We start from the raw sequence: 23192 nt of genomic DNA, 5'->3' as shown, positions 1-23192 counted from the left end.
ATAACCTCTGCATAATAAAGTGTATTATCGTTTGTCACACGATCTAGTCACTTTAGATGTAGATCACGACGTTTCAACTGCTTACTGCTAGTCTTCTTCAGGCGATAAGGTCGACTGGTTGCACAGTATCATTTATATCACAAAGGTTGGCTGTGATTGGTGCATTTAGATCCTCCTATTGTTCCATTGTTCCGACGAGTAGCTGTTCCCTCAGTGGTCCACTGTTGTACCGTTCTCCTGTTGTTGTGTTTTTTGATCGTGGGGATCCATGCCTCAGGAATTTCAATTCCACTATCCCTGTTGATGTTATTAGGGTGAAGTCTTATGTGAATAGCTTCCTTGACCCTACCTGTGTACCAGTGAGGATCTCGACCAATAAACTTGACTTCATTCCAGATAGGATAGTGGCCGGTCTCGTGGGTGTGTTCAGAAATGGCGGAGGTCTGGGTACGGGTGACTCGTATATCCCTGTCATGTTCTTTGATCCTCTCCTGCATAGATCTCCCTGTTTCTCCGATGTAGACTTGGCCCCACTCAAAGGGAATCCTGTAGACAACACCATCTTGTTTAGCTGGGTTCATGGTGTCCTTTGGTCGCACTAAGTGTGACCGAAGTGTTGTGTCGGACTTGAAGATGGTGCGAATGCCTTGTTGTTCTAGGCAGCGGCGGAGAGACTCTGAAACTCCTTGGACATAAGGTAAAATGGCGGTGGATTTAAATTCCACGACAGGCTCTCTTCTTGGGGTTGTTCGTGCCTTTGTGATCTTCTGCACAAACGAGGAGGGATATCCGTTAGAAACAAGTACAGATGACAGTGATTACTGATGGTTTGGTCACGAGATGTTTAGCCCGGTCGTACAGACACTTCACAATACTGCGCTTTACTGACTGAGGGTGGTGAGAATCATACGCTTGGTACTGATCAGTATGTGTTGGTTTCCTGTAGACACTGGTGGTAAGGCGGCCATCAGGTTCTCTATAAACTGACGTGTCGAGAAAGGCAGTCTTGCTGTTATTCTCGATCTCTATGGTGAAACGGATTGATGGTTGTTGACTGTTTAGGTGTTGCAGGAACTCGTCAACTCTGTCCTGATCCAGGATGGTGAAAGTATCATCTATGTAACATTTCCAGATCTTAGGCTTGCAAGGTGCGGACTCTATTGCTTGTTCTTCAAATATCTCCATGTAGAAATTAACAATAACTGCTGATACAGGGCTCCCCATGGCTGCGCCATCTCGTTGTTTGTAAATCTATCCGTTGTACTGGAAGTACGTAGATCTTAATATGAAATCCAAGAGGTCCGCGATTTGAACTGGTGTAAGTGTCGTGCGGTCAGCCAGGCTTGTGTCGTTCTCCATTTTTTGTAGCGTGGCTTGTACGGCGCCTTCGATTGGTACATTGGTAAACAGTGACTCTACGTTGAAGGACACCATGATCTTGTGGTCCTGGATCTCTTCACTGGCGATGGTGGAGGCAAAGTCAGTTGAATTTTTCACTGTGAAGTTTGAGTTACCCGCAAGAGGAGATAATACATTAGCCAAGAAAGCAGACAGGTCGTATGCAAAGGTGTTGACACATGACACAATTGGCCTAAGTGGTGTGTGGGCCTTGTGGATCTTCGGCAAACCATAGATCCTAGGTGGTTGTTTGTGTCAGGGTCTGATCTTATTATAAACCGTCTTTGATATGTGTCCATTCTGTTTCAGAGTTAGCAGCTTCTCAGATAGCTTCGGGGTCAAGCGGTCTGTCAGATCTTTGTTCAGCAGCTGGTACGGTCTGGAATCAATTAGCGCTGACATTTTTGCGTGGTATGTGACTGTGTCCAGGATTATGCTGGCACGACCTTTATCAGCCGGAAGGACCATGATGGAGTTGTCCTCTTTTAGGCTTTTAAGAGCCTCCTGCTGTTCCTTCGTGATGTTGGGCGTGGGCAGTTGTGCCTGTTGAAGGATGGTGTTGACAGATCTCCTGACTGTGTTTGCTCGCTCCGTATCCAGTGGCCTGACTGCTGACTCAATCTTGGCGATGATCTCGGTGGCTGGGATGCTCGTAGGAGTCACGGTGAAATTTAGACCTTTCCTCAGTAAGGACACCTCAGCTTTGTTAAGGGTCCTGGATGACAGGTTGATAACCCACTTTGTTTTGTCAGCAAAAGGCGTAGGAGAAACAGAAGACTGTTTCTCTCGCAAAAGTTTCTCAAACAAGGTTACGGTAAATCCACTACCCAGCGAGTCTTTAATACCACCAAAGACCGTCAACAGCGCAAGTTTGAGAAACTTTTGCGAGAGAAACACTCTTCTCTTTCTCCTACGCCTTTTGTTGACAAAACAAAGTGGGTTATCAACCTGTCATCAGGGACCCTTAACAAAGCTGAGGTGTCCTTACTGAAGAAAGGTCTAAATTTTGCTGTGACTCCTACAAGCGTCCCAGCCACCGAGATCATCGCCAAGATTGAGTCAGCAGTCAGGCCACTGGATATGGAGCGAGCAGACACAGTCAGGAGATCTGTCAACACCATCTTTCAACAGGCACAACCCCCCACGCCCAACATCATGAAGGAACAGCAGGAGGCTCTTAAAAGCCTAAACGAGGACAACTCCATCATGGTCCTTCCGGCTGATAAAGGTCGTGCCAGCGTAATCCTGGACACTGACACATACCACGCAAAAATGTCAGCGCTAATTGATTCCAGACCACACCAGCTGCTCAACAAAGATCTGACAGACCGCTTGACCCGAAAGCTATCTGAGAAGCTGTTAACTCTGAAACGGAATGGACACATATCAGAGACGGTTTATAATAAGATCAGACCCCGACACACAACCACCTAGGATCTATGGTTTGCCGAAGATCCACAAGGCCGACCCACCACTTAGGCCAATTGTGTCATGTGTCAACACCTTTGCATACAACCTGTCTGCTTTCTTGGCTAATGTATTATCTCCTCTTGCAGGTAACTCGAACTTCACAGTGAAAGACTCAACTGACTTCGCCTCCACCATCGCCAGTGAAGAGATCCAGGACCACAAGATCATGGTGTCCTTCGACGTAGAGTCACTGTTTACAAACATACCGATCGAGGGCACCGTACAAGCTGCACTACAAAAAATGGAGAACGACACCAGCCTGGCTGACCGCATGACACTTACACCAGTTCAAATCGCGGACCTCTTGGATTTCGTATTAAGATCTACGTACTTCCAGTACAACGGATTGATTTACGAACAACGAGATGGTGCAGCCATGGGGAGCCCTGTATCACCGGTTATTGCTAATCTCTACACGGAGATATTTGAAGAACAAGCAATAGAGTCCGCACCTTGCAAGCCTAAGATCTGGAAACGCTACGTAGATGATACTTTCACCATCCTGGATCGGGACAGAGTTGACAAGTTCCTGCAACACCTAAACAGTCAACAACCATCAATTCGTTTCACCATGGAGATCGAGAATAACAGCAAGATCGCCTTTCTTGACACGTCAGTTTATAGAGAACCTGATGGCCGCCTTACCACCAGTGTCTAAAGGAAACCAACACATACTGATCAGTACCTAGCGTATGATTCTCACCACCCTCAGTCAGTGAAGTGCGGTATTGTGAAGTGTCTGTACGACCGGGCTGAATGTCTCGTGACCAAACCATCAGTAATCGCTGGAGAGAAGAGACATCTGTCATCTGTACTTGTTTCTAACAGATATCCCTCCTCGTTTGTGCAGAAGATCACAAAGGCACGAACAACCCCAAGAAGAGAGCCTGTCATGGAATTTAAATCCACCGCCGTTTCACCTTATGTCCAAGAAGTTTCTGAGTCTCTCCGCCGCTGCCTAGAACAACAAGGCATTCACACCGTCTTCAAGTCCGACACAACACTTCGGTCACACTTAGTGCAACCAAAGGACACCGTGAACCCGGCTAAACAAGATGGTGTTGTCTACAGGATTCCCTGTGAGTGCAGCAAAGTCTACATCGGAGAAACAGGGAGATCTATGCAGGAGAGGATCAAAGAACATGACAGGGATATATGACTTGCCCGTACCCAGACCTCCGCCGTTTCTGAACACACCCACGAGACCGGCCACTATCCTATCTGGAATGAAGTCAAGTTTATTGATCGAGATCCTCACTGGTACACACGTAGGGTCAAGGAAGCTATTCACATGAGACTTCACCCTAATAACATCAACAGGGATAGTGGAATTGAAATTCCTGAAGCATGGATCCCCACGATCAAAAAACACAACAACAGGAGAACGGTACAACAGCAGACCACTGAGGGAACAGCTACTTGTCGGAACAATGGAACAATAGGAGGATCAAAATGCACCAATCACAGCCAACCTCTGTGATATAAATTATACCGTGCAATCAGTCGACCTTATCGCCTGAAGAAGACTAGCAGTGAGCAGTCGAAACGTCATGATCTACATCTTAAGTGACTACATCGTGTGACAAACGATAATACACTTTATTATTCCATCTACCACGATGAGTAACAACAACCTTTTTCTTAACATCAACCTCTGCATAGCTTCACTAACTGTTTTCAGGCACAAAAGGGCTTTAGGGTATGTCTTCCCCTTCAACATGCCACTCAGGCAACCAGTGGTGACGACCTTAGCCTCAATTAAGACCTCAAAGTAGCCTGAGCCCCTGCACTTGTTACCTGTCACCATGCCCTTATAATTAACTCCTGTGTCGAATAGCCCTGGAATGACCACATGCTTCTTGCACTCATCTGGAAAGCACAGCAGCGAATGCCTTCAGATGTACAGATGCCTTGCGATACTGATCTGTATCTGTTTTGCCACAGTCCTTGGCTCGGGTTGCATCACGCAGGTAATTGGCACACTTCAGGTTAAATGACTTCCGACAGGATGGGTGGAACTGGGCCTCTCTCACAAACAGTTCTTTGCCTTGCACCTTGTGATGAAGATGGCTATTACCTAGTTCAAGGGCTCGAGGCTCAATCTGTTTCCAAGTATGCTCCTTTAGAACTCCATCCTTGTCCTTGGACATTGGGAACTTGACACATTGTTTTGTTTTTCCATACAGTTTTAGTTCAAACTTCTTTAAGTTTAGTGGTGAAAATTTCGGACATATGCAGAGGTAAGCGAATGTAAGTGTGAATAGGTTATTGTTTACATGAGAGATCAATGACAAGCATCATTTGCACATTTGTGTGAGATGCGACCTTTTCTTTTGAATATTTTGTTTGTTAATGCGTAATTCTGTGTACGTTTTGTCTGTTTTGAATCATCAATTTATCCCTAATTGCACTGCAGAATTTTTTTTATACTTGCCGTGCTGCTTCAGAGGGCAGTTGTCGACTCACCAGTGCATGCCAAAAGACAAAACTTTTGCTAGCAGAAAAACTAGCTTTTTTTTCTTTACTATCACATACTAACATTACTTACACTACTAACACTCCTTACAATACTAAGATTACCTACAATACTTACATTACTTACAATTCTAATATCACTTACACCACTACTGACATTACTTACAATACCACTGTTACTTACACTATGATTACTACTTACACTACGATTACACACTACGAATACTACAGATACTCTGCCTACACAACTGATAATACAAATCTTATTCTACATTGTACTCTAACTACACAATTACTTCTTGTGTTAACAAGATACTTTTTATACAATTACAATACATGTATTTAATTATCATAAATATACATATAAATTTACATAATTTACATAATTCCATGATAGAATGAAAAGAAAATTAACAAACAAACAAGCTGCACTTACTCCGTTCCAAAAAAATTGGATTTTTATTCAAAACAAGGTTCCATTTTGCCTAAAAATGTTTTAAGCTTAAGATGCTTTGAGAGGCTATATGCTTTTCAATTTCATATTTTCTCTTGACTATAACTTCGAAAGGCAAAAAGAGAGGGCTTTGTTTATTTTTGCGGCAATTCCATAAATAAATTTTACCTAAAGTGATAAAGTAGACCACGTCATGTAATTTGAGCCTATCAGTCCCTTATCCTTTGCTATGTTAAAGGATTCAACATTGTTGTGAGAATACATTAAATTGCTGATAAAAATTACCCCAGCATTCATATAAATATGATAACAGATCGGTTTGCCGTCCATCTTTATAATTATTACAATTATTCCAAATTATAGAGTCAAAAGCTTTAGAATCCGTTAAAAAATTTGAGCGAAATTCAGACCACCGCTGCAGCATTTCTAAATAAAAAATCGAATTAATATGATAGTCATTAATATTATAGTTGCAGTGTTAAAAGAAAAAGCCTCCATAAGGTTTGAGCAAATGTCTAAGATAGCTTTTCCGTGGAGACTGGAAGAATGCGTTGCAGGTATAATCTAAAATACTCAAGATGCTCTATCACACTACATTACAAGCAACATTTCATCAAGGGGTTTCAAAGCTTTCATAGGATAGGAAACCTGTTGGGATTGCCTTAAAAACAATCAAAAAACCTTTGGCAACTCTTTTAAAACCCATTGCAAACGATTTTAAAAACCCTTTGGAAACCCTTTAGAAACCTAATTTCAAGGAGTTTGAAACCCTTTGGAAATGCTTTAGAAACTCATAAGAAACCCTTTGGAAACCCTTAAGAAACCCAGTTCCAGGAGTTTGAAACCCTTTGGAAATGCTTTGGAAACCCTTTAGAAACCCTTTGCAAACTCTTCAGAAACCCTTTGGAAACACTTTAGAAACCCTTTGGAAACCTGGTTTCCGAAGTTTAAAACCGTTGGAAACCCTTTTGAAACCTGGTTTTACCCAAATTGGCAGGTTTCATAAGACATATTTTCGCATGGACATTCACATATTATGTAGTTGAGAGAGCTTGTAAGTGGCAAATCCCTTGACATTACTAAGTGGTGTAAAGTCACCAAGCTGAATGCCACTCACATGTAAAATACAATGAACAGCAGGATGCTTTTGAAGAGCTTCTTGTCCATCAGCCTTATTACTTTTGTGTTTCATCTCTCTTAAATTCTAGCACTAGACTTTTTTTGAATGATATTCAAGTGATTTACAGCCTTATAAGTGCAGTGCATTATGAATCGGAAATTAGAACTTACGTATGTTGCCACGTTGGTTAATGAGACAACTGTGCTTCACTGTCCTGTTTCTCTAGTCACCATGCCCCTTCCTGGGTGCTCTAAATTTACCAGAGATGCCTGGCAGCTTTTGCAATCTCTCTTTTTAAAAAAAATTTGAAACTCTGGAGGTTTCTTTTTTAGGGAAAGATTACTGCAAATGACCTCAATTTTTTTCTTTTTATTTAATATCATAATGGCATTAGACTTTATTCGAAACTATCAAAATTTTTCATATTTTTTGAGTTTCTATTTATCGAGCAAGTTAAAGCAACAGTCTCGATTGATTGCTTCTAGAAAAAATGCATTAATTGATGTCCAGTTCAAAGGTGATTGTCGATTATAGACTATCAGAAATCCACATTAGCAGGATGTCTCACATTACTCTCTGCAAAGTTCTCAGCACTTTCTGTGATATAAATTGTGCAGTTTAATGCATTTTTTTTATTTAGCAACTGCTTGTATAATAAGGCTGTCACACCAAGTTCCCTGTCTAGACATGTTATTTAAATATCCCAACAGTGAGTATTCAATATTGCTTTCAATAAACTGTTCAGGGTGATGCCTCAAATGCTCAATTCCAACTGCATATACCTGTAACTGATAAGCTGCAGTGCCATATAACTGATGTGAAACTGCTCTAAAAACACAGTCCCCTGCACCACCAACTTCTACTGGTCTTAATCCCATCTGAGCTAATCTGAATGCTAACATCACCATGGATGGACTATTGCACGTTTGGTTGATTTCTGATGATACATGATTACTTTTAACCGTTTCTGATGACTCCATAAAAAAGAGAGGTCCAGGATTCGTTTCAACATCACAGGCTAATCTAATTAGCAACGGAAACTGAAAGAGATACAGTGCCATTTGAGTGGACCAAAGCCCATTGTAATAATTCATTTGCCATAGATATACTTGTCTCTGTAATACAGGCAGGTATATCGCCTCCAGATAGAACATAAACAACAAAGTCGACCAAAAATACCCTGAATGCAATCAAAACAAAAATTCTGCTTGTAAAAGGCCGACTAAATGTTAGCAGCAAGATTACAAAAGCAGCCAATGTTCACTTCATGCAATCTCTTTTAGATAACTGGCTGAAGAATAACCATATTACCATAGATATAATATATTACCTTCGCAGTCTGCCTGTATCTGTTTTTTTTTTTATGAGGTTTACTTTCCAAACTTATTTTGTAACGGCATTAATCTTCAAAGGAGCAAAGACACTCTGGCATCAAAAGAACTAGACACGACATTTTATAAATTTGAGTGAACAGCTCAAATTCATATGATAGGCTTTCGCAAGTGGAGGAACAAAATTATGACGTCGAAATTAAAAAAGTCACTTTTTTCTGTAAATTCTTCTCCTGAAGCTATCATTCATTTAGTTCAAAGGCATTGTTTACTAGTAAAATAAAACAGAAAATTGCATCCGATCGCTCTACAGGATTTTGTGGCAACGCACTGTTAGACCTGAGTGAATAAGCCAATCAAAGGGGAACATTGGTTGCCTGTTGGGATTTGTGATTGGCAGGCTGAACACCTCAGCCTCGTTATATAGGATCGCTCCATGTTTAAGAATTGCCATTAATGCAAGATATTAAAATGCTGCTGAAGAGACTAAAAAGGAGATTTACAAACATTTATATCAAGTTAAAGTTTCTGGATGTGCCACTAGATTGGCTTGTTTGTTTATTCTGACCGTGTGAAAAAGAGTCACTGATTCATTAGTTTTAATTGAAACTACTTGTGCGTGAAAATCAAAAGTGTCAAGTTACCATTTCAAACGGGCACTGATGAAACCCGGAACATGGAACATTCCGGAACATCCTGGAACATCAAATAATCATAATAATTAAGAGAAAAATATGTAAAATTAAATTTTCAAAACTGAAATAAACAAAAATAAAATAGTATCAGCTTGAAATATGAAAAGATATTTTGGGGGGTAGGGGAGTCAGCAGGGCAGGGGTTGGGAGCATTGGGTATTCATTCAACTGGCCAGAATGAGTGCAGGTTCCTCTTCTTTCCCGCTAATTGCATCACGTCACTTTACAGCAATATGTTTTTCAACACAAACATGGACGATTCGGATGATGAAAGCCAGGTAATTCATTGCGTTTCCTTTGTTGATCCCTGATTTCATCAACATCTGGGGTGTTCGTCTGAGCATCATACAGTTGTTTGTTAAGTCAGTAGCCATAGTTTTGTCACTGTTCCGTCTTCATGTTGCAATTTATCATCCCCAGTTTTCACACTGTCCACTAGGAATGCCTGGCACTATGACACCAAGTTTAGACTCCGGAAGCCCCAGTAACAGGCAAGTTGTTATTAATAAATCATCATAGCTCGAGCAGTTCGAAGAAGTTTAGACAAGAAACTCAATGCTGAAGAGTTCTATTTCATGGAAAAACTATTTCTTCATGAGAAATTGTGTACACGCATAACTTTGAATTAATGTAATGAATTGAATAAAGAAATCACACTCGTGGACCCATATTTTTTGGTCTGATTAAAGAGTTCGAACGCCACCATCTTGGTTTTCTATGAAGAATGAAATCTGGGAATAAGGGACAGTCATGTGATTAAACTGATGGCGAATGACTGGAAGAAATGGATTAGTCTACTCAGTTGCGAGCCTTCATTCATTGTTGTCATTTTTATTTTTCTTCCTTTCTTTTTTAGTTTTTTTTGTTTTTTTTCATTTTGTTTTTTATATTCCAAGCTGATACCAGTTTACATTTGTTTCAATTAAATTTTTGAAAATTTAATTTAACATATTTTTCTCATAATCATTATAATAATGCGATGCCCCAGGATGTTTTGGAATGTTCCATTTTCCGGGTTTTATTGACGCCCCATTTGAAACTAAAAAATAAAAATATCTCGTTTCATTAACCTGCACAAAGAACAAATTTCAAAACTCCAACCATATTCTCATTCATAACTAGCTGTCAGTAATTTCTTTGGTTTTGACAGAGAAAACCGCTTCGAATGAGTATCTCAGTATTGACTCCAAGAAACGTTTTAACAGCAAGACAGTATTACTCCATGAACAGCGCTACTTGATTGAGACTTGCATTCACAAACTGAAAAATTTTGCGCAAACATAAATGTTTGGACTTAATTCATTTTTCACGAACTGCACATAATGCAAATGATATCTATGGGAACTGACCTGGCAAATACCATCACAGACAAAAGCTCCCTCACCATTGCAATAGTGTATTTTGCACTGAATACATTTGTTCCTGTCTTACAAATCACCAAGTTGTGAAGCGGCTAAGACTCATTTCTTTCAAAATTTCAAGTAATGTGAAAAGCAAAGCCATGATGGCATGTTAGTGTATACCAATGACTATGATTCCTCAACTGATTATCAAATTTTGAACTCTTTTTAAACCCATTGACAAAGTCCTGGGCTTAACCACAGTAAATGGAGCATCAGAATAAGGCCAATACTAGAATACCTGTTTTAAGGGAATACTTATTTCGAGGGAGAGTAAATTGTAGACACAAATGAAGACTTAACTGTGCATGCATCAAGGGCAGATTCCTTTGTTTCAGAGAGAATAGTACCATAAGGAGAGCAAGGGGTTACCTGAAACAAACATATAGCTTTGCGATGTCCACAAACAGTGTAGGTTGAACATGTTTTACGTAGAGCACACAAGTACCTGTCTCACACAACCCCCACCACTTCCTTGCCCATAGGGTAATTAATTAATTTCAATTAATTAATTGAATTTGAATTTGAATTAATATCAATTAATTAATTGAAAGTAATTAATTAAACAAACATTAAAGTTTACACCTCAGTGCCTTATACCTTAGTGTATTATGGCTTAGTGTCTTGTGGCTTAGTGCCTTATGGCTTAGTGCCTTAGCAGATGGCAACTCCCAAAACCATCTCAATAGTGCACACTGCACTAAAAATAGTACAGGTACAGTGCTAAAAGATACTGCCCTGATTGGTGTGCATTTCACTATACTACTGGGTTCAAATAAACACACGTTTGCAAACTTATTGTAACTTGTCTATTTTCCATTTATAACATAACTAAAGCAAAGTGCGCACTCTGATTGGTTAATTTAGCATCTACTATTTGCCCATGGGTGTATGCTACTGACGTGTGTGCTAATGTTTACAAAGCAAAATCTTTTGACAGACATTGTTTCCAAAGTAATGGCCGACGTTCTTCTGCCAGAAATGCGAAACTGTCTTCACAGTTGTCTGAAGATGAAACTTTATCGAGCTACTGGTGTGCAGTCGGTTGTCATGAATGAATTTTCATGCGCTTGTTTTCTCTTGTCATGTAAGACTACACGAACATTTTTTTGTGATGTAGCTCAATAAAAGGACTTCTGTTGTTCCAATGTCTCAATGTTATGTTATAAAACAAATGGTAAACGCCATAGTGTGCACTATTGAGTTATGGATGCACTTGGGAGGTTTGCTAAGCACTCAAGAAGCTAGACTCGCACGAGGCTATTGCCTCGTGCGACTCTTACGTTTCTTTCATGCTTAGCAACCTCCCGCGTGCATCCATAACTCAATAGTGCACGCTATGACGTTTACCATTTGTTAAATAAGTGTACCAGTCTTACACTAGGAACAAAAATTTAAGACCTTCTACAGCACAAGTTCACAATCCAGGCTTTTTTTTTAAGGGGATTGCACTCTAGCCCATGTTAAATTCTAGCCAAGAAAATTGAGTCAATTCATCACCTTCTCAACTGATGATGGTTAACAGAAATTTAGTTCCAGAGGTTACATTAAATGAATGTAAAATTTCAAGAGTGCAAAGCAGTATAACTAGAAAACCAACTAAACTAAGTCATGTCCCCTCACACTTAAGTGACAATCAGTTCTCAGTACTTACATGTTTACAAAGAGCAAGAATTCAGTCACATCACCAACAAGATAATCGGGAAGAGATGCAAGCTCCATGGAAATCTTTTCTGGCAGAGGTGTACTAAGCCTGAAGAGACAAATAAACACTAAGGATAAAGGTGCAGAATGTCATATTAAGTAAAACATTTGTCAGAAAACTTTCATCAACACACAGCGATAGTAATCAATTTCTTCGAAACACATTTAGGATAAAAACTAGACATGAATTAAAGTGGCTGTCAGCCACTCAACCTGGAAAATGGATCCTCTGTAAACAGTGGAAACTGTAATGCCACTAAACAGAGTTTTTAATCCATAGGTCATATATCATTTATATATCGAGCTAACTAACTGTTCCCTTTGTGCCATGTGGCACATAGGACACATATATCGAGCAAGAAAGGCAAACTAGTGAGAAAAACCCAGATAGTGCAGAGTGTAATGTATAGGTCTGACACAGTACTCATAACACAGTTCCCGTATAACCCCTACCATTCACTCCTGGTCTGTATTGACCTAGCTAGTTTTGATGAGACATGATCTTAGCATTGTATATGTTTGATGTGTGTAGTTTCATTCACAGTCCATGGATAGCTTACAATTAATTACTGTTTGTCAAGACAGCTCTTAAATTTTACTGTAGTGTTTTACGTTGATTTTTGCTCATTTTAAATTAAATAATACATTTAAGTAGCGAACGTGACAATTTTACTCTTCACGCAAACGTTTGTAACTTGAAACTTTTGTTTTCCTCACAAAGGTATGTAACCTGAAACTCTTGTTTTCTCGAAAACACACGGAAGATGTGCTTGCATTCTTTTCACAGCGGTAGATAGATGGAAGAAAGCTGAATTTCGGAAGAAATGGAAGAGGAATGATTTGCTTTATTTAACATGCAAATTTTCTTTTGACCGATAAAGAACTAATCTAATGATCAAATTGTTGTGGAAGAACAGGTCCTGTTGCCACCTTTGGCATTAACAATAAAATCACTTAAATTTAAAATACACACTGATATTGATTGATACAACTGAGAAGCGTTTCAACGAGGTATTGAAAGTAAACAGTGCTCCTTGACCGAGATTATATCCTTCATCGGTGAAAGACTCCCATGAGAGACTGATAAATATGCTTTCAGTAGATACCATGGAGTCTGCAGCAACATTTGAGCAGTTTCCTGGGTTTTTGTACAATTTGACAAGTTTTAATGCCACTTACTCGGGAGAGTTTTGGCTGCGGGTACAATGTATGAACGTTTTGCTCTCTTTGATAGAGACAATTAAAGAATGAAATAAACGCACTAGTGTAGTTTGGAAACAGCAGATGATATTTCTTGAACCGAGTTAGGTGTAATCCCAAAAGACACAGTAACAGTAGCATTCTAGTATTGTGCTAACGATGCTAGAACACATGCGTATGACTTATTAGGGTTCTACCACATGGAAAAGGGCTCAGTGTTAGTGTGTGATCTTGTATGAAATGTATTTTCCATCTGATATGTGGTTGACACTACTGCTTATTAATCTATGCATGCATTTAGAGCAAATACTGATTTTGTTCTAAAGAGAAAAGTACAGTACCGGTCAAACGTAAGTTGACAGTCACTCAAAACTTGAACGACTCGACTCGATCCTTGATCCTCGAAACTCGAAAACTTCGAGTATCGAGTCTCGAGTCGAGTCCTCCAAGTTTTGAGTTGAGTCATTTGAGTTTCGAGTTGAAAAGACAAAGAATTTATCGCGCAATTAATTTTTCCAAATACAGGTACTTGTCAATCTTGCTGGTTTACTTTTGGAGACAGAAATTTTCGAGTCGCGACTCCAGAGGCGGTAGGCGACTCCACATTTGTAAATTGGTTGCCTTCATTAAATCGATTGTTTTGTCCCTCGGTTGAACTTCTTTCGATCTGGAGTTAATTATCATTCAATTCAGAGTAACAACAGAGTAACAATTCTGATGATGACGCTGAGTTTCGTTGAAATCAACTGTACGAAGGGCTCGATAGAAATCAGAAACGTTAACTCTCGAAGCACGTACGGAACTCGAAATCATCAGCTTCTTCCAATCGGTTGTTTGTTTTGAAACTTGGTATGAACACATTCCTTTTGATTCAGAGCTATCTTTAATTCATTCGCTGATGATTTCAGAGTAACTTTTCCCGTCAGTTGTCAATTCAATGCTAGGTTTTGTTTTTATGGCTCGATAGAAGTTAGAAACTCTTGAAGCAGGCTGTTTCCTGCAGACAAGAAAATACACGTCAAAATTGAAAGATCTTATCTTCCGCTGAAGTTAAGATCACTAGTGGAGGTTACTAGACGTGGGAAGCAACGATTCTGATTGGCCAGCCTGTCATTGTAAGTCATAAAAAAAGTCAACACAGTCGTTTCGTCTGAGATCTGTCTAGGTTTTTTACAAAGGCACAGGAAGTTTCATTTGTAGCTTAAAACAAGTTGCTTTGTTAAACATGCCTTAATGTAACAGAAGTTGACATGACATGAGTAATTTAATACTGCCAAGCAAGTTTTGCAGTTTGGTCGAGTTGCACACAAACATAATCCGCGAAAAACATGAAATCATGCAATCCTAATTAATTAATTGAAATTGATTAATTATACAAACATGAAAGTTTACACCTTATGGCCATAGTGCCATAGTGCCATAGTGCCTTATTACCATAGTGCTTTAGCGATGTCAACCCCCAAACCATCCCAATAGTGCACTCTGCACTAAAAATGAAGTCACAGGCTACTGACACTGTTAAGAAATAGTGCAAAGTGCAACTGTAAGAGAATACAGAAGGAGACGTGACACTGCAAATCCTTGTCCATCCAAGACGGTTACCACAATGAAAGTACTGCTTCTTCTCTGATCACCAATGCTAAGCTTACCGAAGGCATGACCACGTAATAAAATCCCAGTATTTCAGGTTCTCATTTTCTTTCCTATTCTTCTTTTTTTTATTGTTCTTCATTTTCCCCACCAATGTAAACAATGTAAGTGATTTCATCCCCTTACATTTACTTTCTGACGGCTTCTTCATCTTTGGTGTAGCCCATCCATTGCCCTGTATGGTAAAGTTTGACTGCTCCATCGATATAAAGTTGCATATAATTTATATCTTTGATGAGATCTAAAACTGATCATCAGTTAAACATTTATGATCATAGGTTCTGGGTTCAGTTTCAAGTGTGGGATTTGTAATCTTTGATTTTGGAAATAAAATACTCTGTTCAGCGTGGAATCCAGCAATACCACAAGGACAGCACCACATCTCATCCAATCAACAAAGCTGAGCCCCGCTCGGCAGGGTTAGTACTTGGTTGGGTGACCAAATTATAAGTGAAATGTATAATTCGGCTCTCCTCAATTGTCCTGTCCGTTACTCACCTTAGAATATTAAACACGGCTATACTGAATTTGATTTCAAACTTACTTGAGCCTGATGTCCAAAATACATTTCAGTACATACATGTACATGTGTATAATTATTATTAACATTTTCACTTCTTGACTAGTGGATTGTACAAGTGGCAAAGTGGGATAGTTGTTGCACTGTGAGTGGGAACAAGTGACTTCAAATCTCATAGGAAGCAAAAATTCTTTTTTCTTTTAATGTATAGGTTTACACTAAGAAACCATTATTTTACCAAAAGGCCACATTTGTCTTTCCATTTCTTGTGTTTAAAAATTGTCTGGAGCTTTTAATCATTGATCTCGATTACTATGCAACTGACAACACTCCAGGCATAGTCAATTGATTAACTGATAATTGATATTAATCGATAACAATCAATATCAATCTTTGATTGATATGGATTGCTGATAGCAATCGAAGAAAATCGATGAAGAAAAAAGTTGTGAGTTATCAAGTAAGAAATGGCGAGCATGCAGCATGCAACTATCAAGTTATGGATGCATGCAGGAGGTTGCTAAGCATCAAAGAAGTGTAAGAGTTGCAAGAGGCGATAGCCAAGTGCGACTCTAACCTCTTGAGTGCTTAGCAAACTTCCCAAGTGCATCCATAACTCAATAGTTGCATGCACGCTGCATGCTACATGCTTACCATTTCTTTTATAACATTGAGACTTTTAACATCTTTCCTCGGATGGAAGTATTTATTGAATGTCCTCCTGCTTACATGAAGTCAAAAGCACAATCAACTGCATGAAAATGTTCGTTCAAAAATCTGCCAAAGCAACACATCAACATTTTTCTTGGATTGCAGTGAGTTAGTTTGTTTTCTCGATCTGGGACAAACAAACAATTTCAAACTGCTCAGTTAACCTAAATATCAAGCTAACAACAAACAAAACTTGCTGTCAATAAAAACTGAAAGCCAGGCAAACTGTAAATAATTCATCAGAGGCTACCAATGTTCCAAACTTTCAAACTTCCTTTACTAAAGCTCGGTAAAACTATTATCTTTAATGTTTTTGGAACAGAAGAATTTTGTATGTAAGGCTTCACTTAAAACAGAAATTTGTTAAAACTCTCATGTACAAGTTTTGCTCGCCGAAAGCTTTCGACGCCAGAAATGTTTACAATGAAAGCTAGCTTGTGCTGAATTTTATTGTTGCCTATCGCTGAAAAATTATTTCTAAAATTGCTGCTATGCATTACTAACCTCGAAAGGTTGATACAGACCAGTTTGTTGTTTTTTGGTAAGTCCGTCTCAAAGTGTCTTTGTTCAACCAGCTGTTTCAACTCCTGCTCGCTTAAATTAGCAAACATCTTAGGTGGAGGCCCAGTAAAAAACTAGAGCTCAAAATTTGGTCTCTTACAGGAATAATCTTCTTCATATCCAGAAGAATTATTAGATTTTGCCATATTTTAGGAGAAGAAAAAAAGAAGAATTATGTTTTGAAAAGTGCCAAAATCGATGAAAAAAATTGCAGAGAAAAAGTACAAATAAACAAACTGATTTGAGCATGCAACCCACCAGCAAATGGTTGGGCATATGTGACCTTCCACAGGAAAACGTACATTAATGCTTTTCCGTTTAATGGTTCTAAGCGTTTGATAGTCATTTGTTTACTGTTAGAACGGTTTAGAAAATCGTTAGAAGTGTTAGAACGTCCACTAAAATTTTCACTCTAGCCGTTTATGGCATTGGAAAAGTTGTAAAAAGCGTTTTCACCGTCCATTAAAAGCGTTAGTAAAAACCGTTCAAATTTCCCTTCAGTGGCATTAAAAGATCTTGAAAGCGTTCGAAAAGTCATTAAATTGAAACGTTGACTGTTTAAGTTAAACACTCAACTGGTTAAGTGTTGAATTAAATCTAAAACAATTGTGAGTAAGCTGTTTTTCATTCATGTGGCGTACTTTATCTACGAGGCGAGAGGTGAAATATCTGATTTTTTGAAAGAAGAGTTTCTATAAAATTAATTCTATGCAATTGGAGTTTCAACATATTCCGAGCAAGCAAACAAGCAGACAACACTTCATGAGTTGTTTTGTTCAGATCCAGTTTATTTTTGATGAATAATTACAAGCATACCTTGTTTCCCCTGGAATGGCCGCTCACCGAAACTTCTTGCACGTTTGTACTCGAGCCATTTGTACATGGATGGAAAATCATTCATAAGAAACTGGCTTGATACACTCAAGATCAAGCTTACCCCTTTTTGCTGGGATCCACAAGCTTCAATATCCATGTAGCCATGAACCCAAAGAATTTTAAACATCCACGTAGTAGTTCCTCATCAAGTAATCCAACTTCAGAACAAGCCTTACCATTTTCAAGTTTCTGCCAATAAATACAAGAAATTAATGCTAAAGAGAGTCTTTCACACATTTATTATCAAACCACTGAAGCATTATACCCCCAAGAGACTACGATCTGAGTTATACTCTTGACACCCAAAATGAAGTACTGTAAACACTGGTGGATAAGCCACACCTTTTTACTCAAAATTTTCCTTAAACATTGGGGATGTGGCTTATCTGCAAGAACATCTGGACAACGTGCCATAAATTTGCATAAATAAACACTTTTCATCGAGACTTTATAAGCTTGTATAGCAAACTAATAAGAACTTCATAAAACTACTACTATCAGAGCTAATAACAGAGTATGTATTGATCATTGCTTTTTCACAAGTTTGGTCGTCCCTAAAACAGTCGTTTTTGTTCATAAACATAAGCTTATATTTCTTGCTGTTAAACGGCATTAAACCTTTGTTAAAAAATCTTTTAACCAGTTTAAGATCGCCATTCTAGAGCAGCTAAACGTCATGCAGCAGGGAATTTCCATTCTCCCAAAAACCTGTTTACATCATGGAACTGAGTTCAAAGCCATTTGTGTCCAGTACTATGTCTCCTGGTGAAATGCCTGGCTACATGTGCTAAGCTAAGAATGAACAAATGAAAGTGTTCTTCCAAGGTTGTTGTTAAATGAAAAATTCAATTAAAAACTGACAGGAATAAAAAAAAATTGGTTGAAAAATACCAGAGAAAGATCCAACACATGTCAAAGTCCGTAGACATAATGCCCATGCTATTGAGAACTAAAATTATAGGTAAGGGTTTCAGTTTGAAGTCAGTTCTCTGTTTTCAGTGTTTGTGAGTTTATGTGGGTTTACATTCAACAAATCAAGAAATGCACATGCAAAGAATCGTTCTAAGATTCCACTAGTGAATTATTTTGATATCTTTCCAAAAACTTGCTGGGATCTCCTGCCAACAAAATCAATACCATGTAATAACAAGAAATGTAAAAGCAATGAAGCAAACAATAAAATTGAAAATTGAATTGAATTGAAATTGAAAATTGAAAAACTTTTTTCCGAAATTTGAGTTGCCAGACTTGGGGGTGGCTTATCTGCGAGTGCAGCTTACCTGCAAGTGCGGCTTATCCCTTGGTGCTCATGGTAATCATTTTGTTATTGCACATTTGATTTTACTCCTCATTTTTAACTTTCACTATTCAAGTAGGACAAATAGAGAATTCAAAAGTATTCAAAATGAGACACTAGATGGATTAAGGTGACTCACTATAAAAGGGAAATGAACAAACATGGCCAGTTGCTAATCAAATAATTATAATGCAAACTAGTGCCTATGAAGTAAAAAATAATTCCTACTTATTTGAAAGGCTTTTTAAAGTAAAGAAGAATGGCGTTTTCCTTTTTGGAATATCTTTTTTCGTTTTAGAGATATTCATGTTTTTGTATTATGCAAACGAGGAAAGTGATGACGTCATAGGTGGTTCCTCTAAAACAGCACAATACTCAATCGAGAATATCCACCAAATATCCCCATTTGCAACCTTTTCAAGTGGGACAGAGGGTCTTGCTCGGAACACACATGGTTCCTATATTGTCTTAACTCTCCGCATTAGATTGGCGGGAGTGGATGATCCTTGTTTACGATAAAATCTGGGAATTTTAGTCTTAATTAAAACAGAGCCAGTGGCATAACTGTTGTCATGGCAATGGCACGACAGGTGTCATTATGTTTCTTTTGTGATGTACATTTCTGGTGCCAAGTTTAAAGAACACTGCTTTAATATTTCTAGAGTTATTCTCGATTGAGTGTTGTGCTGTTTTAGTGAAACCACCTATGACATCATCCCTTTCCTAACAAAAACGTAAATATCTCTAAAACGAAAAAAGATGTTCCAAAAAGGAAAGGGCATTCTTCTTTACTTTGAAAAGCCTTTCAAACAAGCAGGAATTATTTTTTACTTCATAGGCACTTTAAAGATTGGTGACTGATCGTGCCAGTGGCTATTTGAACAACATGAAGAAACTAGGAGTAACTGACAGTTTGATCAAGAATTCAGCATTCTAACCATAAGGCATGAACCTGTTCAAAGGTTACCTTGATCTGCTCTCTCCATTTCTTTAACAAGCCTTTGTTTCGTGAAGCCATAGGTGTTTCTATCCATTCACTCTCATGGGACTCTAAATGTTCAATCATGCGAGTTAGGTCACGATGAGCTCTTTGTCTGCGCAAATGCCTCCTGCAAGCTGGTAAAACCGCCAAATGATGGACTTGAATGGCCATAAAGAAACACTCAGTAGGAAATTTGGGCTCCAACCAGGCATTTTTACTATCTGTCAGAAATAAACAAAAATACTCTTCAGAGCATTATACAATTTGTTATGATAATATTGAATAATTAATTTTGTATTATATAATAAGTCAATAATTCTCGCATTTTGATTGGTTCTCACCTATGATCTATTAGAGGATAGACACAGATGACATCACTATAACAAATATTTTCCCTTTGTTTTTTTAAAATGACGGAAAGTTTTAAGAATTTAGATAATATTTGACACAACTAGGCGAAGAAAAATGTAGAAAAATGTCTTGTTGAGGTGGTGGAAAAGTACAAGAGCAGAGAGATGAAAGACAAAGACATTTCTCCCCAGAAAATGACACTATTGTCTTAAAAAATACTCGAGCAGTCTCAGTTGTGCACGACCAAACTAAACAAAATTGGTCTTGGAATGATTTCAAGGAATAAGAAACCATTACTTTGCCTTGAAAATGACATGACATGACATTAATTTATTTAAAAAATTCAACTTTTCTCAGTCTCAAAATAATTGTTTACACAGATTGCCAGGAAAGAAATATTACAACACCATGTCTTAAAATAAACACATAACCTTGCTTTCCGACATGAATGTTCCAGTTCATTTCAGGGCACAGCAGTTGGAAAAGTATAGCTCACAACAGCTCATGGCTGTCTGTATCTCAGCTAAACAATCTCAAAATTAATGCACTTGAGAATTACCAACCACAGAGGACACAAAATTTCTGCTGTCACTAATGTTCTTTTCATTCAAAGTTCGAATTGAATGGCCTCCAACATGTCGATGTTGACTGCAACTGCAAGTTTTCTGAGCGGCTTTTTCAACTCCTGCAATATTCGAGGCAACATCCGGGTTTTTTGGGCCCACAGGGGTGCTCTGATGATAAAAACTAACTTGACTTTTTCAGCATTTTGTATAAGATCTTGCAAAATTGCATTAAGATTCTGCTTTTGCTGTTAGTTTTCTGTTCCATGACAAGTGACGCTTGATTGAAGTTTGACAGTGGCATGATTTCCCTGAACCGATCACAATACTTTTCCTTGCATAGCAACCAATGAGTCTGCTTCATTTTGTATAGAAAATAGATCATGTCAAATTGCTATTTTATTGTTGTGCTTGTCAAAGTGGGCAAAGGTCCATCTTTCAAGGCATGTTCAAAGATTTTGAAATAAACAGGCATTTTAGTATAGTTTTTTCTTTATCATATAGAACAAATAGGTTCCATGTTGCCATGCCTCTGTTCAGTAGTAGATCACAGAAGATGTCAAAATGTGGTAAGAACATCAGTGACACACTCAAACGGTAAATTACTTACTTATTCCTCTTCGTTCCTGATGGAACATAGGTCCTCAACTAGAACGCACCACCTAACCCTATTTTGTGCAGTGCACTTTGCCTCATTCTGGCCCTATACCTGTTGCATATGTAGTAATATGCATGTGTAATCAGATGCATCAGCACATTCTATCACATCGGCACGCACTATGTATGCATAATGAGTATGTATAATGTAGTTTCTTGAATAATAAATCATTCGATCATTTACACAGCAACGTGTAATATGGTGGCAGTGGGTTAAACCGTTCTAAAGCGTTTTAAAGCATCATGGCTTCGCCTACCTCTCCATTCCCGTCTCTGAAAACGATGGGTGACGATAAACATGACATGGAAGTGTACATCGAAGATTTAGTGGATTATTGTGTTATGCAGAACTGGTACGACCCAGCGAAGGAAAGTGACGAACAGAAATGGACTAAACCGGACAAAGCGATAGCCTGCCTTCGAGCATCTCTGTCTCCAGCAGCGAGATCGATATAAAAGTACAGTTTGGGACTGACCAAAGAGAATCAGAAGAAACCTCACCTAGTTGTGGCTGCGTTGAAAGAATTTTATGGCGCTAATATTGGGGTTTCTGGCGAACGACAGAAATTTCTTGGCCTCATTCAAGGCAAAAGCAAGTCTATTGCTTCGTGGGAAACAAGAGTCCGCAACCAGGTTGCACAATGCGAGTACGAGAATTTTGCTGACGAGCTCATGAGAGATCACTTCATCGCTGGTTTAGCGTCCAAAACGCTTCACGTCAAACTGATCGGCAAAGGCCACAGGCATTGTGACGTCTCACAAACAAAGGTTACCTTGAAAGAAGTGGTCGAAACTGCGAAATGCTTTGAAGCCATTACCTACGCCAACCAATTGATGAGACTGCTAGAGGCAATCAAGAACAGGTGAACTTCACAAGCAAGCCGAAAACTGGAAAAGAAGTTGTGCACCGGCAATCGACACCTTGTTATTGGTGCAATGGCAGCCATCAACAACCTCGCCAACAGCACTGCCCTGCGTACGGCAAGAGAGGTAATAAATGCGGACTCATCAGCCATTTCTCTTGTGCTTGCAAAAGCAGACCAAGTCATCAGAAAACAAAACAACAGTTGAATTTCGTCGAAAGCGAACCGAGCGAGGAGGCTTTTGTGATCGATGGCGAGAAGACAGCGTGGTCTGACAAGAGGCCTGGAAGAAAATTCTTCGCCCATCTTCACTTGATACACGGTGGCAAAACGAAAGTTGTGCAAGCTCAGATTGATACCGCATCCACGTGCAATACTATGCCTGAAAGTTTGTTGCGAAAGCTGTTTTCCAGTGCTAAGATTTCAAAGACAAAGACCACAATCAGCACGTATGGAGATCAGACTTTGCGGCCAAAGGGTCAGGTAACTCTGTGTTGCGAAAGGAAAGGGAAACTACCTCTTAGAGTTCCTAGTAGTAGACATCCCACAAGGAAAACCACCACTTCTCAGTGGTCGAGATGCACAGGCTCTGCACTATTTAACGATCTATGCAGACGAAACTCATGCAGTTGACAGAGAGCGCACCGATAGCAAGACAGCAACGCCCCGTTCACCTCCCCAACCTGGAATGATCACAAAGGAAGATGTTCTAGAACACTACGCCAGCGTGTTCAGACCAGGCCGCACTAGGCAGCCCCTTGCATATCGAAATGGACCCTGATGTCACCCCTGTCCATGCCCCAAGGCGTCGTGTTCCAGTGGCCAAACTTGACAGAGTCAATGACGAACTAAAGAGGCTCTGTGACGACGGAATCATCAAGCCAGTAACGGAACCTACGGAATGGCTCTCCAAT

General features: G+C 39.1%; 1 protein-coding gene and 2 pseudogenes across 6 annotated transcripts in view; 1 reads left to right on the top strand and 2 right to left on the bottom strand.

The window, feature by feature from the left end:
• LOC145482661 (ubiquitin conjugation factor E4 B-like) overlaps positions 1–23192 on the bottom strand; it is a 304099-nt gene that overhangs the window by 85611 nt on the left and 195296 nt on the right. For all 6 annotated transcript variants that reach the window (XM_081461267.1, XM_081461269.1, XM_081461270.1 and 3 more), the window contains 3 exons: positions 19830–20065; positions 17627–17754; positions 11998–12096 (listed from right to left, as the gene is read on the bottom strand). In XM_081461267.1, the coding sequence (XP_081317393.1) occupies positions 11998–12096; positions 17627–17754; positions 19830–20065 (463 nt within the window). The remainder of the gene's footprint in view (positions 1–11997; positions 12097–17626; positions 17755–19829; positions 20066–23192) is intronic.
• On the bottom strand, positions 1252–4675 carry LOC145480445 (uncharacterized; annotated as a pseudogene).
• LOC145482705 (uncharacterized) lies at positions 20081–23062 on the top strand (annotated as a pseudogene).

The sequence above is a fragment of the Orbicella franksi genome, chromosome 3 (assembly GCF_964199315.1).
Source record: "Orbicella franksi chromosome 3, jaOrbFran1.1, whole genome shotgun sequence".
Lineage (NCBI taxonomy): Eukaryota > Metazoa > Cnidaria > Anthozoa > Scleractinia > Merulinidae > Orbicella > Orbicella franksi.
This window is presented reverse-complemented; position numbering and strand designations above follow the sequence as displayed.